The sequence below is a fragment of the Xyrauchen texanus genome, chromosome 26, assembly GCF_025860055.1.
Source record: "Xyrauchen texanus isolate HMW12.3.18 chromosome 26, RBS_HiC_50CHRs, whole genome shotgun sequence".
Lineage (NCBI taxonomy): Eukaryota > Metazoa > Chordata > Actinopteri > Cypriniformes > Catostomidae > Xyrauchen > Xyrauchen texanus.
The window spans coordinates 23,653,910-23,671,188 of NC_068301.1; the positions used below are offsets into that span (position 1 = coordinate 23,653,910).

Consider the following 17,279-nt stretch of genomic DNA (forward strand, 5'->3'; position numbering starts at 1 on the left):
TAGTTATAGGCTTTATGCTTCTGAAACTCACACATTTCGAAGCACACACACCCGGACATCTACCCACTAATGCCAAATACAGGAAGTTACACAATACTCAATTTGAGCGTACTCAACACTGAGCAACAAAGAGAGTGCCAACAATTTCTTAAAATTAAATGTAAACAACAAACTAAAAGTGGCAGATATCTACGGAAATTTTAATCTGCATAAATTATGTTTAATAAAAACATCTGTTGGTGCATATTGCAGGGATGAAGGAACACATGGTCAGGGAACTCTTCCTCATTTTATCAGAGGAAGTGTGTGGCTATGCGCTGCTTTTAATAGACTAGCGCTCAGTCTAGATAAGCCTTCTGGCTCCTAAACTGATGTAACTGCTTGCCTTGAGTCTTAAACCTGGCCAGAAGTTCTATACTCTAAGTCACCTGCTTCAACTTTATTGTGAGCAGCCAACCACAACTGAAGCCTTCTGGGAAGAAAAATGGATATGTAATTGCTTGGAGTGCAAAAAGGTACGATTTAACCATTGAGAGTTAGCTACTTCCAGAACCGTTCCTCGAGTATTTGTCATATTTTAGCAAATATATAATGAAAATGTAAACTTTTTTTTTGTGAAGGCTTGGATTGAAAATGATTTTGATTTGGCAATGAGAAGTATGCTCATGCATACTATTTCTATGCTTTTTGAAATGAAAATTTTAACCATCACGTTGAAGCTGCTTTATAGCCAAAGATGCAACATGACACTTTATGTGACAAGACACAAACAAACAAGAGCTTGAGACTGTCTTCATTGTCCAAATGAGCTATAGCCTGTTTAAATTATCAGAAAAGAGTTGAGTGGAAAATAGTGGCAGACTCAGGCTCCCCACAGCTTCCCTGTCCTAATTAGTGTTTTGATAGAGATAACAATTTTTGAGGGGAAGTTGCAAAATTAGAAATGTGGCAGTCTTATGAAAAACCTTGTTAGCTGCGTGGATTTGTAAAATTAATTTAAAAATCCAGCATCTATAGGGCTGTGGGCTCTAAACTGCCATCATGGGGAATGTGATGAAAAGGGAGGAAGAGAAAAGGACAGCGTCAAACAGCTTGGACTCCGTGTCTAAAGGTGAGATGTTGATTTTTGTTTTTGCTGTATGGAATGTCCTGTGCCTAAATATATAGTAAAACCATTCTCTTTATGTTTGTGAGTTTTTTCATTTACATTATGAATGCTATTTGTCAACCCACATCTACAGACTGTGACAGCCTTGTGGTGCTCTCTGATTATCCCTGCCGTGACATTAGTGAACCAATTTTTAGGATGGGGGACAGACTCATTGGTCTTTCAGAGTAAGTTTAATTTTACAGAATTAATTTAATATAATGCGTATTGTGCTGTAAAAAAGATGTAACCAAAAATGAAATACCGTGGGGCACTAGAGTTAACATTTTAAGAATCTGCCAGTAAAAAATGCATAAAACCAATACTTACTGACCACTAATCTGAATATTGTGAGGAGCAGGTCCCCTTACAAAAATCGAGAGTTCTTTGCAAATTTACCTCAAACTTGCTGCAAATTGACCACAGGTTTTTTTTCACACGGAAACTAGCTTTGCTGCAAATTGTACATTTTTGACAAAGGTTTCTTGAAAGGATCACCACTATCAATGAAGAGTTCTGGCAAACATTTGCAGCGAATCACAAGCTCTTTGCATGTGAAAATAATGAGTGTCAAATTTGCTGCAAATTTGTGGCAAGTTTGTGGCTAGTTTGCCAGAACTTTAGATTTTTTGTGAGGGTCCCCCTCAATGTCTATGGTTAGTATGGCACTGTTGGTGTATGTGTTGGGTGTAATGCAATTAAAATATTTACTTACTGTAATCAAATTCTTTGTCTAAATATAGTGTTACAATTTATACAATTTTAAATACTTAAAATCAGATTACAGTTACTGACTTTCAACCAATGTAATTACTTTTAAGTATATTATAGGGTTATGCTTATTTTTAATATAGAATTTATGTAGAATATATTAATTATGTGCCTGTAACGAGTCATTGTGAAGGAGAAATGTGAGGTCCAGAGTGTATGACTTGTGTGTGACAATGAACAAGGAATAAATATAGACATTATTTTGAATTTGCTGAGTGGAAAAGTGTTTTAGAAAGTAATCTAAAAGAAATTAGTAAAGTAATCTGATTACAATTTTAGAGAAATAATTACAAATTTGTAGTGGATTCATATTTTTTAAGTAACTTACACTAGATATTTATATATACATTGTGTATTCATGAACATACATATACTACATAAATATAAGCAGCATAATAACTATAAACATGTTTATTTGTTGATGCAACAACATATAGAGATGGTTGCTGGTGGAAAGTCCGCTCTCTACAAACAGGATCTGAGAACTACATTCCCAATAATCATGTGGCAAAGGTCTATCACGGGTAAGTGTGGACTGTTTATCTCCAGTTAGGCTGCACATAATGAGTTGATGCTTTTTTTGTCTTTGTGACAGGGTGAAAGAGCTATTCATTCCCAAAATAATCTAGACAGAATTCATTAAGTCTTTCTGTTAAAGTTTACTTCGATACGTAATGATCATCAATGATAATATCACCTCTGACCCTCCAAATCAGCATATGAGATACAATTCCGGACATGCATATCAGAGTAATGATTGCAAAAGAATTTGGTTAGAATATGGTTATTTACATAAGATATTTTATCAGATGTAAGAGAATAAATAATTAAATTTCTTCATTTAATTGTGAAGTTGCTGTTGTTGTTGTTTATTAATGTCCCTGTTGCCTTTATTTTTTTTATTGATTGTTAACGGTTAATTTTATACAACAATATCATGTTTCTAAAGATGGTTGTTTGAGGGGGTTGAGAGGCAGAAGGCAGAAGATCTTTTGTCACTGCCTGGTAATGGCGTCGGATCTTTTCTCATTAGAGAGAGTCAGAGAGAAAAAGGTAAGCACACGGAAATGTCTTCTGCTGTTGATTGTTTCCACGCATTCAGTTTTAACCACATAAGGAATAAGACAATTATGACACGTTATAATTATCATTATTTTTAAATTAGATTTCCACTCTGACATCAGTGTTCCTGTTGCTCAACTTGTAGAATGAATGAATGTTAAATGTATATAGCGCTTTTCTGACACTACACGCAAAGAGATTTACACAGTGAACAGTGGACCCTTCTCAACCACCAGCAGTGTGCAGCATCCACTTGGATGATGTGACAGCAGACATAGTGTGCCTGTATGCTCACTAACTCCAGCTGTTGTTGCAGAGGATAGAGTAGAGTTATAGAGACAATTAATGGATGGTGTGTTAATGTAGTAGAGCATGGTTTTAGCAATGCAAAATTCCATATTTTCCACAAAAAAAAAAAAAAGTATGTACTGGTAAAATCTTGTGACCTGTAAGTTGTTAATGATCATAGCTTGTGGCAAACTATTAAATATCGTTGTTTTTAGTTCCTGTAAGCTCAGCTGGTAGAGCATGCCGACATCCCATGTGATCATGTTGCATGGGTAGGGGTGGAAATTACAAGGTAACTGGCAATATGATATAATATAGATATTTAGGTCACAATACAATATTATTGCAATTCTTTATTGTTGATGAATTTTGATTCAAATCTATGATATATTGCAATATTTCACTCAATGTTTCTCATTCATCTTCATCGGACGTATGTAATAATTTTCATGTAATATTTGCCAACGTGTGAATGGCTTGTAACACTACTTAATAAATGAGCCCTTCCCGGACTGCCTAGTTTGCCTATTAAAGCCTGTAGACTGATTTTCAGCTGGTCGCTTTTGCTGGGAAAATCCAAAGAATGTGACGATTATGCGCACTCCCGAGATCCTTGCCTCAGTAATAGCTTCTCTTCCGCTATTCAACAGCGACAACAGACAGTCTGCAACACTAGGTAACATAATCTTAGTGATGGAATCCAGCAAACATCCAGCTCCCAGCACAACACCGACTCCTACACAAACTCTGAGTAAGCCAAAATAAATAAATAAATAAAAACATTTATCTACTGAATCCCATCTGGCTAAGAGGGAACGTGATCGTTGTCGAGCGAAAACTAGAGTGAACATCGGCAGGGCATTTGATTCCTTGAGTGACCTTCGTTTGGTTTTGGGGATCAAAACCGACCCTGAATTGGCGTTCTTCTTATTGGACAGGTAAACATACAAAACTGCAAAGCATGTGAAATATAGTGCCATAAAGATTGATCTGTGTAATTGTAGCTAACTTGATCTTGCCTGATAACGCTGACAAATTGCAAGCTACCTTTGCTTCATAACTTTCAAATAATTTCATCAATCTTCTCTTTATACAAAAAAATCAGGTATACAGGATAAATACGCTGGTTTCTTGATCGTATCACAACATAAAAAACATTCACTAGTGCAACATAACAGTGCAACAGTAAACTGTCTGGAATATTTCGGTAGTATGTAGCTGTATGTGTATCATTATGCAATGTTAGCTGATATGTAGTTTTAGTTTAGTCTCAAAGTTTGTAGTAAAACAATCATAACTGTGTAATTTGAATTATACTACCTCATCTGTCAGCATGATGCCAGTGAATCACATTCAGACTCTTTGTACATTATGTAATTGATTTGGATGCTCGCTCGTGTCCCTATGGAGTGTGTGCGCGAGCATGAGCAACAGGTAGCTGACTGCAGTTCACTTAACGGCCACAAGTGTCATTAATAACAAGGGTTTCTGAATCTTACATACTGTTCCGTTAAGATTTACCAAATGCATTGTTAAATTCACATAAAAGTGCCAGTTTACAAAACAAGGCTAGTTTATTTCCTAATATCTATGTACAATGCAAAGCCATAAGCACATAAAGCCATAATGGCCTAAAATAAACTACAGTATTTATGAATACAATAGTAGCCAAAACCATTTAATAACATTCTTTATTACAATGCAGATCCAATACACAAAGTATAAGTTAGCCTACATTTTATACACTAACATTTTTGTCAAAATACCGCAGTTCATGTTACTATAAAATTGCAATACATTTTAGTAAGGGAGGGTGATTATGTGTAAAGCATTATAACTGCAACTTCTAAGAGACTGTTGTTGAAATCTTAGATCAATTTGGCAAAGAGATAATATACTTTACATGTGGCGGTGTGGAGGGTGGGGTCCATAATCAGGCTAATTTAGCCTATGAGAGGGATAAAAGATGACTGGAGACGGCAGTGCAACAGAGAGAGAGATTTACCTGTGTGTGTTTGTCTTTTTGGTTCAGTTTATTATTTATATTGTCAAGCCGGTTCTTGCCTCCTCCTTTCCATTATCCCTTTACAATACACCATAATATTAATGTGGAAAAATGTAAATAAAAATATATCAATATAATATCAAGAGAAAAACATATCACGATACTTTAAAAAATCTATATTTTTTTCCCCACCTCTAGTCATGGGTTCGAATTCTGAGGAATACACATAAAAACTGATCAAATATACAATATACCTTAAAAGCTCTCTCTGCCAAACACATAAATGTTTATATCAGATAGGAGTCTCACATTGCATTGTTTTTAAAATTGTAATTGAATCGCTGCTATTCCCTGCAGGTGTGTATTCTCTCTCTGTGAGACACAGGACCATCAAGCACTATAAGATATTTCGTATGACTAATAGCTGGTACTACATCTCACCACGGCTTACCTTCCAGTGTCTGGAGGATATGATCAATCACTACTGTGGTGAGAACCTATCCTACTGAAAAAAGCCTGGTGAATTGGTTTAAGCTGAATTTCAACAGGGTACTCTATATATAACACATAACTCCAATAATTTTGTGGAAAATGTCTCATTCTGAGTCAATCATCAACAGAATGCTGGAATAAAGACATATCTCTCAAACAAAGATTTAATGTTGAATTTAGGATTATATTTTGTAGATAAGAGCAGAGAATGGGTGTATTAGACCTTGACACTTACATATGTTTTGGTTTTCTCTCAGACTCTTCAGATGGTATATGTTGCGTTCTCAGCACTCCTTGTCTGGCTCTATCCAACCCTGTCCCAAGCTCAACCCAGGAAGCACCCCCTGTGGTAATGCGCCATAACTTGGATTGGAAGAAAGTGAATAGGTATATTTCTGTCTTTCCAACATTCAGTAGGTCAAAGTTTAAGGACATTCTAACAAATTCCTTTTAAGGCAGATCAGTTCACTTGGTGGCCAACTTGTTCGAATTTTCATTGTAGTCATTAGGACATCTCAAGTAAATATCCTTTTTATAATATAATGCCTTTATTTAAAACAAGATTGGCTCTTTTAACTGAAAGGCAGGACTTCCATTCCTACAGCTATCTTATTACGCATTACAATTTCTCCATTTCATTTTTCTGTGAGTGGTCCATCTCTTTTGTATTATACTGTCTCTAATGCTAACCTCTTCCTCCACATACTGAATGTTCATCACAGCTTATGTACATCTAGCCATGGTTGTGGCAATGACTGTTATGTTGATAAGTTTCTCTGTGAATAGATCACAGTTGATGAGCCCAGGTGAGATGGATGCATTGGACAACAAAGATAACATGTTGAGCTACGGGTTGAGGAGCAGCATAGCCGGCTATCTGTCTTTAACATCAATACCTAATGCTGGGCAGTCCAAAGACCGCAAAAAGAAGAGCAAATCTGTCTATGTCATGCCTGATCACAGTAATATGGCTATAGATGAGGACATTTAGCACATGACCTATGACACAGATCTGCCAACACATGATAGATGGACACAGTATTTTTTGACTTCAATATTATACACATTTCATTCTTATAAACACTGAATCTGAAAACTATATTATTGGGATATGCAGCAATAGAATGTTAGAGAGTAATAGTTATTGTTCGATACTTAAACTGCTTGCAGTTTTATCGATATTTGTGGATGTGTGTGAATACAGAAGTATTGGATTTTTTAATGTACATTTGTCAAAAGCCACTGTTTCAAACTTGTCAGTGACACTTTTTTTGAAAGTGGAAACTGATATTTCTCTACTTATCTTTTAATAAATCTTACCTTTTGCACTTTATTTATTTGTTTATCACTCTTCAGGACTTCAACAGCTACAGACATAGGGAACTTTTATGTAATATTTTACATGTCAACCATATTCCAGGATTGAGGTTTGTTCTGAGAAACACATTGAACCCCAATCCATTCAAAGAAAAAAAAAAATCTCATTATCAAGGCTCTGTCAGGCTCATGTTGTTGTCTTCATACAGTGTGCTAGGCAGCTAAATCTAAACGGTAAACATATGGAGTGTTAATTAGTGTCATGTATCACATTTATCTGATGTAACAAGCAGAACACAAAGAGGGCTGACACAAAGGCACATGGTGAATTACAATAACTTTTTCATCATCTGATGGCTCTTTTTGCTTTTGCATTTAATTTAACAGGTCCCACATAATATTAGGTGTCTTTAACTACTATGTTCTGACATTACATACAATACAATATACTTATTCTGTAACTACATTTTGCTTGGCCAAATTCTTACAAAATTAACATTTGCTACTAATAAGGTACAGGTAGTTAAAGGGATAGGGTTTAGATTAGGGTTAGATTAAAGGTTGGGGTAGGGTTAGGATTAGGTGTGAGGATAACATTTTAACTAGATGTAATTAAATGCAGGTACTTTAAATGTAAGTATAATGAAACAACAAATACATAAGTACATTGTATTCAATTCATGAGTAAATGGTAGTTAAAGACACCTAATATAAAGTAGGTTCTTTATTTTCTAGTAGTTATGACATTGAGTTCATAGAAATACATTAAATGACAAGTTCCTTTAGGAAACTCTATATGGCATGGCTGGTAAGTTAAACAGGTGCACCTCATCACCCAATCAGAAGTTTTTCCCTTGTGTTAAAATATATAAAGCTGCTACTCAACTCACACAACACTATGGGAAATGGCTACAGCAGCACAGTATTTGTAGCGTTATCTCTCCACCTCCCCCGCACCACTTGTCTAGATCTGCTTTACAGGGGGCTTATCTTGATTTTGGTACAGTCTCTGCAGCATCATGTTTTCATGCCTGCAGTATTATAACTTCGGTCAAGCAGCAGCAGCATGCGTATAGCAGATCTAGTCTGCAAAGACCAAGCTTACTTCACAGTCATTAAAATCAATACAAATCTTTATTCTTTCGGAGAGTTGTCCTAAATTAACTTTAAAAATACAGACAATTAAAGAGAAGTTAGACTATACAACAGGCAATACAACTGTAATCTAAAATTAGCTAATTCATTATACATGTCATTTCTAAATTTAGTAATTAATTTGGTAACTTATAACTCATTGTGCTGTAGTGTTTTATTTCACACAAGTAGTAGCAATACTTAAACAGTTACAAATGTTTTACAATGTTTTCCCTTGTTGTATTTGCCTTACAGTGAGTATTTGTGTATGCAAGTTATTTGTTCAGTGTCCCTTTAATTCCGGGTGCATTTCCCCTGTGGAGGGAAAAAGGTTGGAATTGGAACAGCGCTTGCGCAAGAGTCTGGCTCTCTTCTTGAATGTGCACCGAGTGCACAGGTGCTGCTGTTATTGCGGTTTGGCCGGTACTTCTAATAAAGACGATAAGTTGAACTACACCGTTGTAACCCGTGTTTATTTTGTGTCATTCACGCCTAAGGAAACTGGAGTGTTCACCGACGCAGAGTCGCAAAATAAGGGTTACACAACTTATACTACCATGATGTATAAAACTATACAATTTGAATATTATAATTTTTCTTCAAATTACAGTAATGAGAAAACAAGTACAATCTTATACAATGGTAAAAAATTGGCTTGTGAAATGGCATAGCTATGTGCGCAAAGAGAAAATAATGTTTATAAATGCTGTGTTTACAATATTGTTCAATTTTCATTCACAATATACTTTTTTAAATTTAGTCCACCTCATGTGTATGTCTAAATGGAGATTTTGCTTGTTTACAAGTTTGACTTTGGTACTGTGTAATTCTTGTATACAAACAAGTGGTTTCGACCAGAGGTGGGTTAAGTAGCCAAACATTGTACTCAAGTAAAAGTAGTTACTTTAAAAAAAATAAAAATTAAAAAATATTGCTCAAGTAAAAACATAAATAATTATTCTATTAAGAGTAAGAAATTATCCAATTAAAAGAGCACTCAATTAGGGAGTAAATCATTAATTTCACAAATGACATAAGACATTTACTCCCATATATTCCATTACATAATACACATTTAACACGCATTACAGAATTATTAATAATGGAAGTTCCAAATCCATATGACTTGCAACACAATAAGGAGATTTTCTACAGAGTGTCACTATTTACTTTCAGTGAATGTGTTTTTTACTCTACATTTTGAAAGTGAATGGTGACTGAGACTGTCAGTCCCCAACATTCTGTCTAACATGTGTTCCACAGAATACAGAAGGTCACATGGGTTTGGAACAACATGAGGGCAGGGAAATGACAGAATATTAAATTATGACTGAGCTATTACTTTAAAGGTATAATTTACCCAAAAATGAAAATTCTCTAATCATTTACTCACCTTCATGCCATCCCAGATGTGTGACTTCCTTTCTTCTGCAGAACACAAATGATATTTAGGAGAATATTTCAGATCTGTTGGTCAGTACAATGCAAGTGAATGGGTGCCACAATTTGTATGCTCCAAAAAGCACATAAGTAATCATAAGAGTAATCAATATGACTCTAGTTGAATCCATATCTTCAGAAGTGATATGATAGGTGTGTGAGAGAAACAGATCAATATTTGTCATTTGTTGCTAGAAATTCTTCTCCCTGCCCAGCAGGGGCGATCTGCAGAGAAGAATGTGAAACACGAAGTGATCTGTTTCTCATCCACACCAAACACATCACTTCTGAAGATATTGATATAACCACTGGAGCCATATGGATTACTTTTTGAGCTTTAAAATGTTGGCACCCATTCACTGGCATTGTATGGACCAAAAGAGCTGAGATATTCTAAAAATCTTCATTGGAGTTCAGCAGATGAAAGTCATACACATCTGTAATGATGTAAGGTGAGTAAAGAAGTCTTGGTAATGTTTTAGATTACGGCTCGCAATTTACAGTGAAAGTACACCAAATTTACAGCGTACCTTTTTGAAATAATTGTATACCTATAAATTACTTGCATGTAAGTATAAGGGAACAATATGCAAAGTTTAGGGAATAAAGGGGTAACATGGAAAAAAAAAAAAACACAAGTAATTTGTACTGAAAGTAGTTTATATTTAAGGGGTAAAATATATATACACATACATATATACACACACCTAGGTTTTTGTTTTCTTTGTTAACCATGGGGTACATATTCTGCAATTACTGGATACATGGAGATTACTGAAAACTTGAAATCTAGGGAAATTAGTTAAGGAGTTTCTGCTATGATTTTATTTAGAATTTTCAATGTAGGCTGCTTACCTTATGAAAGTGTATTGCATACAGTCAATCTCAGCTGCGAGTCACGCTAGATGACAAATGAGCATGGTTTACGGAGCACGTGGATATGCTTGTTTCTCAACAAAAACATTATACAATATAAACATGAGAACTATTATATGCCGAGTGTTTATATTGTCCTGTACGTTTACTGCATCAGTTTAATTTTCTTTGTTTTGCGTGAGCTTAAATGCTTTCATTCCATTTTTTGGTTTTCATTGTTTAAATAAAAAACAGGACATGATATTGTAAATCTTGGTGCCCAAGGAGTCAAGAGAAGATGCAACACACACACACACACACACTTCAGGGGAGTTGCATGCAGTGGAAGGCTCGGAGACACGGGCCATGGAAGGCTCGGAGATCACGCCATAACCCTGTAGGTGAGAAGAGAACTGGGAGATGAGTTACGATGGAGAAGGAGGGTAGTGAGGGTCAATGGAGGATCAGAGTGGCATCAACATGCTCAATCAGGGAAAGATTCCCCACCTCAGGAAGCACTGTCGCATGATAGTAATTTAACCCCATACCATACATGGGCTTGAGGTACTTATCTGAAAAGTCTGTAGTAGCAGCAAGCCAAAGGAACCTGGTTGAATACTCCAGTAGGGGAAGATCCAGGAATAAAGCTGTTGGCTCCATGCTCAAGTTGGTATGGATGAAATGAATCCATAATCCTTAGTATCGGTCAGTCCTTCTGTAACACCTGGTGCCCAAGGAGTTAAGAGGAGACGCAGGGGTAGGAACATTTAATCACTAACGTTGGAGTGGAACATACGCTGGCATGGAAACAACCACTAAATCCTAACATTAACATTCAAACTTTACCATTCAAGGACTGACAACTACTAGACAAAACTAGTCGGTATATATACACTTGGAAACTTAATGAGGGAATGGCATACAGGTGGGGATAACAAGAAGTGATTAGGGCAGTGGATACTGGGAAATGTAGTGCAGGAGAAAGCTTCAAAATAAGAGTCCTTGAACACTGTGGAGACAAACTGACAGATATAAGCTTGTTTTGATTATAATTTGAAGCTTGTTTTTTTAATGGTGACGCAACCTTTATTACTAAAAAAAATATTTTACAATGTCTCTTTCTGATTAAGTACCTTCATTTAAATAATAGAATATTCAAATATTCGTTTTTTTATGAGCTAAAATATTAGAATACCAAATTATTGATGAATGCCCATCCCTACTAAAAATAACCTCACACTGTCTTATCAGTTTACTCTTAATTGGGTGAAGAATGAGTTAGCATTTTCTTTGGGTTGAGATATATGTTTAATGAAACCAATATATGTTTAATGGGAGCTCACATCTGGTGGTGCACACATACTGGGTTTGGTGTAGTCTTCCACTGGAAACCATTGCAGCCACTTTCTCCTGGAACCCAGAATGCTATCATGGACATTCTCATTTACTGTTATCAGGTTATCAGTGAGTCAACTAAAATTGTTGCCAGCTCCAAACTATTAAAAAAAAGTTGGGTCAATATGTAGGTAGCATGTGTTGAACATACCTTGTAAAGGTGGAAAATGAACAAAGGTGTACATGAAAGTTAAGGATGAAACATAATTTCCAGTGAACACACAGCCAAAGGGATACATATCTGAGACAGACGTAGAACATGGCAAAGAAATGCAATTTAATAGTAACAAACAGGATACATTCACAGGGCACAATGTCATCTCAAATTTAGCCTAACAAAAACAACAACTAATGCTGCTTTGGAATCCCATTCAATATTATCATTATAGTATAGTAGTCTTCATACTGGTAGAGCTGCTGGACTTTGTTCCTAAATAATCAGTAAGATGGAGATAAAGACCTCTTCTAATCTGTTGTAGTAACACCTCTTAACATCTGTGTGATGATATAACAGCTCCCAGATCAAGTAAAACACCAAAAGCAGTATGTGGTGGTTTATATCTTTGCTCTATGAGATTATAAAAACATGCACACAAGTCTGCTCTTCCTTTGAATGGGAAAATGTAATGAATGTAATTTAGCCTCAGGCCCAGCTGTCCAAATCTGAAGATGGGCCCTGGCATACCATGAAAAGTTCAAATAAATGTTTGCTTCCCCTTTAAAGGTGCTTCACCACTCTTTTTTTTATGATAGCAAGATCTCTTTTAAACATACCACAGTTGGTTCGTATTCATACTAAGATTATGAATAATGTGCATGCTTTTTCATTATGGAAAATAGTACACAGAAAAATAAACTGCAGACATTCTGGAAAAAATATTATCTGCTGAATTCCAAAGGGCTCAATATAGTCTGATTGTTTTGTGTTTTTTTGTTTTGTTTTTTTGTTCCTCTTTCCAACTGAATATAAGGTTGTCTAAAATGAAACTCATTCATTTTGTACATAAGTCTCTTATGCAACTATATTTAGTTTGATTTCTGAAGGAAGGACTGTGTATATCTGTTAATTTTCATTCCTAGTACAACCAATGATGGTGGTGTGCAAGCAGTTAAAGATCATGGCTGGCAACTAGAGGGTTGCGGCTTTAAACCCTGTAAGCCCATATGCTTTCACCGGGTGTGTATAATCACGACCCGGCCCCGCCCTCCGCCTTGCCTACATTCCTCCCTCGTTCTCTCAGGCAGGGGAGCCCCCGGTATGACGTACACCCCCTCTTTCCCTGGGGAGGGGCGTGCCTTTTGCCCCGTCTGGACGAGGGAGTGGACAAGGGGAGGGAAACAGAAATAATTAAATGGGGGGGGTACTTCCTGTAACAGCGTAGTACCCCGCCAAAAGGCCAACACTGAGCGGCAGTGAGAGAGAGAGAGAGGAGAGAAAAAAAAATGTACTCGCCAGTTTTCTGATAAGCCATAGCTTGTTCCTCGGCCACCCTGCACCCTCTAACGGACAACAGCCACACCTCTCTGGGCGGATCGGAGGCAGACCTCCAGCCCCTGGTGGACGGAACACCCCGCCGCGTTCTTGGGGAACAGAAGGGGTCTCCCCCGCCCCTGTAAAAAAAATCTTTACTAATATTATAAGTGAACATCAAGGAACATACTAAATAATAAAAAAAGGCATGTCATGGCCCCTTTAAAGTCAGTTCCATGTGTAACAAACAGGATTACATGAACATAGAAAATACTTGACATATTAAGAATACAGATTTTCTATTGATTACATTTTTGGACATGCAAGTATGTAAAATTGCTATTTTTTTTTTTAAGGGCTGTGACTATTGTCTTATCAAAACTGAATGTTGTATCTATTCATTTCATTAGTTTGCTTATAGATAGAGGAGATAGAGAGAAACAGCAAAGTGGTCAAAAATAAAATGTTGGTTATGACACACTTAAATTTAGAAACATCTGTCGCTCTATCTGTCTCGCAACGCTGTTTAAAAAGAGTATCAAGTTGTATAAATACTTCCCAAAGTATATCATGAAGCTTTCAGAAAGATGTTGCTGTACAGTCACATCTGTAAAAGGGTGACAGTTGATAGATCACATAAAACCATAAAAACTGCTGTCTGTTTTAAAGTGATTCACATGATTTTAATTTCCACATTTATGCTAAGATTAAAGGATGGCTCATATACCTAAACAAGCTATTTGCAGTGAGCATTTCTTTTAAATAGTTCAGCTCACATGCTTTCATAAAATGTTCCAATTAAACAGCTGTAGCATGACTTCATTTTCCAGACATTTCCATTATCCTCAAATTGCTTACAGGTTCCATTCACTTAATCCAAACAATAAACTTTAAGACTATTTAACCCTATGATGCTAAAATGGAAACACAGACTTAAATGGAAGTAAAAGAGACAGTTGTAGCCAAACCATTTCTGTTTTGCTTTTGCTGACAGCAATTGTTCTGTTCTTTATTTTAACATATTTCTGCCAGCACGTGTACCTTTCGGAGAACATTCAAGACAGGTAAATGGAGGGCTTTTAGGGTTCAGAACTGCCTGAACTCTGTGGATTTTGCATTCTGTCACTCATATGTGTGAGAATTATGGCTGTAATAAAGAGAGCATGTACTGAGGAGTGTGCTCTGGAATGGCACATTCAAACATTTTTCCTCCCGTTTGAGGAAGCAGATGTGTTCCAGATGTGTTCCGACAAAATCATAAATAAGTCTAAAAGAAAAATGTGTTCACTGGTTTGCTATATCAGCGTATATTGAACGTCTTGAAAGAGTAAAGTTTATGGCAGACACTCACCGCTGGTTTAAGTGTCAAATCTGCACTGTAATAGTGGTAACCTGCAATTGTAACCTCTAAACATCCGGTCTCTTTTTGTGCATGAGCTTGAAAACGACAGTAAAACTCTTCCAGTTCTTGAGCCCTTTTGTCTACAAACACAAAATTGGGCTCGTTTGAAAGTAGACACTTAGACATTTGTTATTCAGGAGTAAAAATGAATCATTGTAATATAAAAAAGTAGTTAGAGCCATTCAAATATTTTAATAGTGACCGCAAATTATAAGACTGCAAAGTCACTGTATTTATAAAATAATTGTTTTTTTTGGGTTTGGTTTTTTTTATATGCAAGAATATGTGCAGTGCCCCAAAAACACATTTGATACCAAGCCACGTGTCTGATGAAGGTCTGACATAATTTTGAAGTCGATATGACCAAAACTCAAATAAGGCCACTTGGAGGCGCCAATAGAGCACTTGTAGTAACTCCGTAAACCAATGATCAAAGTGGTTCAAAACACACAATTTGTTTATATTTCAATGTATAAAACACCACATAAATCAAAATATACATGAAGATATAATTTTTGTATTATTTGGGAATATATATTATAATGCATTCCATATATATTTATGCATTTTATAAACAATTTGAAAAGAGCATTGCAATTTGAAATGTTGCAATGGAAATAAACTTTTACTTACTTTTACAGAATGCTTCTGTTCACTTTTTTCCCATACAAATGTAAATTGACTGCTCTGCTGTTCACCCAGGGTCTTTATCCACTGGGGGAGGGTGGCTCATCTCGGCTTGAATGACATGTCCGATCCCCCTGGATGTGCAGTTGAACAGGGGTTTTGATGAAAAAATGTAGTCGGGAGCCTGTGTTCTCCATACCCTCAGTGATGATGACTGTTGTATATATATATATATATATACTGTACGATTGTTAATCTATATTTCCTGTAACTGGACACCATTTCTATTTAGATTGTCAACATTTGAATTAATTATTGATTTCACTTGTTCATAGTCCTGCAGTGCAAAAAAACAATTTTTTTTAAAAGTATCAATATTCCATGTAATTGACATAAAATCTCCAAAATAACATTTAAAATAGCAAAATGCTGTTTAAAATCGTTTTAGATGGAGTAGAGCATGTCACCCCATAAGACATGTCAACTTTGCAATAGTATTTCATGTAGGGCTGTCGATTTAACGCGTTAATTCAATGCGATTAATTTTATAAAAAAATAAAGTGTTGTTTTGTGTTAATCGCAATGCCCCCAGACCATAATAAGGAGGAGTCCTGAGAAATGCAAGCTTGTGGTACCACCTGTTTACTCCAGAGGGCAGTATGTGAAACTTCAGCTATATGAGCAACGCACAGTTTATATAGTGAACAAAACAACCCTTCAGCAGACAGCACAACGCAAACATGCGTTATGTTCTTGCGTTCAAAACACTTGATGGAGCGTAAATCCAAACTAAGAGATCTCAAGATGTGTTCTAAGTATTAAAATGTATTTAACTTGACACAGTGACCTAAAAATGTTATGTTAATGACGCTACACAAGCATGTCTGACGCAGGTGTACATTGACAGTTCCTTAAACAAGCCCTCATAATAAATCTCCAAATGATTGACAAATTCACTTGTGAAATGGATTGCTGTGAACTGTATGCCAATGATTGAGTTATGATCAATAATATGGTAGTAAACAATACATTGTATTCTAAAGCTGTATCTTTGTATTAATGGAAAGATAAAATGTGATTATGGAAGAAGCTTGCGAACAGAAGTTCTCACTGTAGCCACGTATACAATGGTAAGTGATGTTGTGTTTGGTTAGTAGTTTTTCGAAGGCAGGTGGAGTCTGTTTAAGCCAACAATCTGTTCTCTCTTCATCATCTGAGATTTGGTCTGTCTCAGTCTGTTCAAACTATCAACAATGTTTCTGTCTCGGCAGAAAAAACCCTTAGTGCTTTAAGCAAATGTTGTGTAAATATGACTACTTCACTGAAAATGTCATTATGGATTTGAAAACTAATGCTTTTTTAAAAAGTACTGTATATTTTTAAGAGAAAGTTTGTCTAATATGTGTCTTATATGGATACTTGAGTTGAACCCCACAATTAATAGTATGTCCCATACTACCTGTACATAGTGTATTTTATAGTACATTATATTATTTACTATCTACTATACTATATAATATACATGGCTGGAGTTACCCAGGATGCATTGTGTCATGGAAGCAGTTTTTATTTTTAATGTTGACATTACTGAAAGTGTTTAATGTCTAATACTGTTTTGGTGGTTTCTGCGATTTGTCAGGTGCGTTTACTTTTGATGTTTTAGCACCAGGGATTGGGTAGCTGCTTTATTTGAAAAGAAATAACTTGCAGAATGATTCTGCAGTACTGTTTGACATCTAAATGAACCCATCATATCTGTGTATTACCTACATCCTGATCTGGTGAGATTTTATGAAAATATGTAGTAAACTGATGTAAAATATGGTATATTGTAATAGAACATTTAATGTTTTACCAAGAGTCAACTGTGATG

At 35.9% G+C, this 17,279-nt stretch overlaps 1 protein-coding gene across 2 annotated transcripts; it reads left to right on the forward strand.

Annotated features, from left to right (window-relative positions):
* Positions 1-342: 342 nt before the first annotated feature.
* On the forward strand, positions 343-7,087 carry LOC127620121 (src-like-adapter). 2 transcript variants are annotated; one of them, XM_052093225.1, is made up of 8 exons: positions 343-515; positions 1,009-1,111; positions 1,242-1,335; positions 2,356-2,442; positions 2,868-2,971; positions 5,631-5,762; positions 6,023-6,152; positions 6,552-7,087. In XM_052093225.1, exons 2-8 carry the CDS (start codon positions 1,042-1,044, stop codon positions 6,754-6,756), a joined length of 822 nt encoding a protein of 273 aa, XP_051949185.1. In that variant the 5' UTR covers positions 343-515; positions 1,009-1,041; the 3' UTR covers positions 6,757-7,087. The 2 variants fall into 2 exon arrangements, with proteins under 2 accessions (XP_051949185.1, XP_051949186.1); XM_052093226.1 differs by having other exon boundaries at positions 1,018-1,111.
* Positions 7,088-17,279: the final 10,192 nt, after the last annotated feature.

Excerpts from the sequence above, each read along its gene's own strand:
- LOC127620121 (XM_052093225.1), top strand. The coding sequence starts at position 1,042 with ATGGGGAATGTGATGAAAAGGGAGGAAGAGAAAAGGACAGCGTCAAAC. Across the intron at positions 1,336-2,355 it reads AGACTCATTGGTCTTTCAGA|AGATGGTTGCTGGTGGAAAG; the intron begins GTAAGTTTAATT and ends AACAACATATAG. Across the intron at positions 6,153-6,551 it reads GATTGGAAGAAAGTGAATAG|ATCACAGTTGATGAGCCCAG; the intron begins GTATATTTCTGT and ends CTCTGTGAATAG.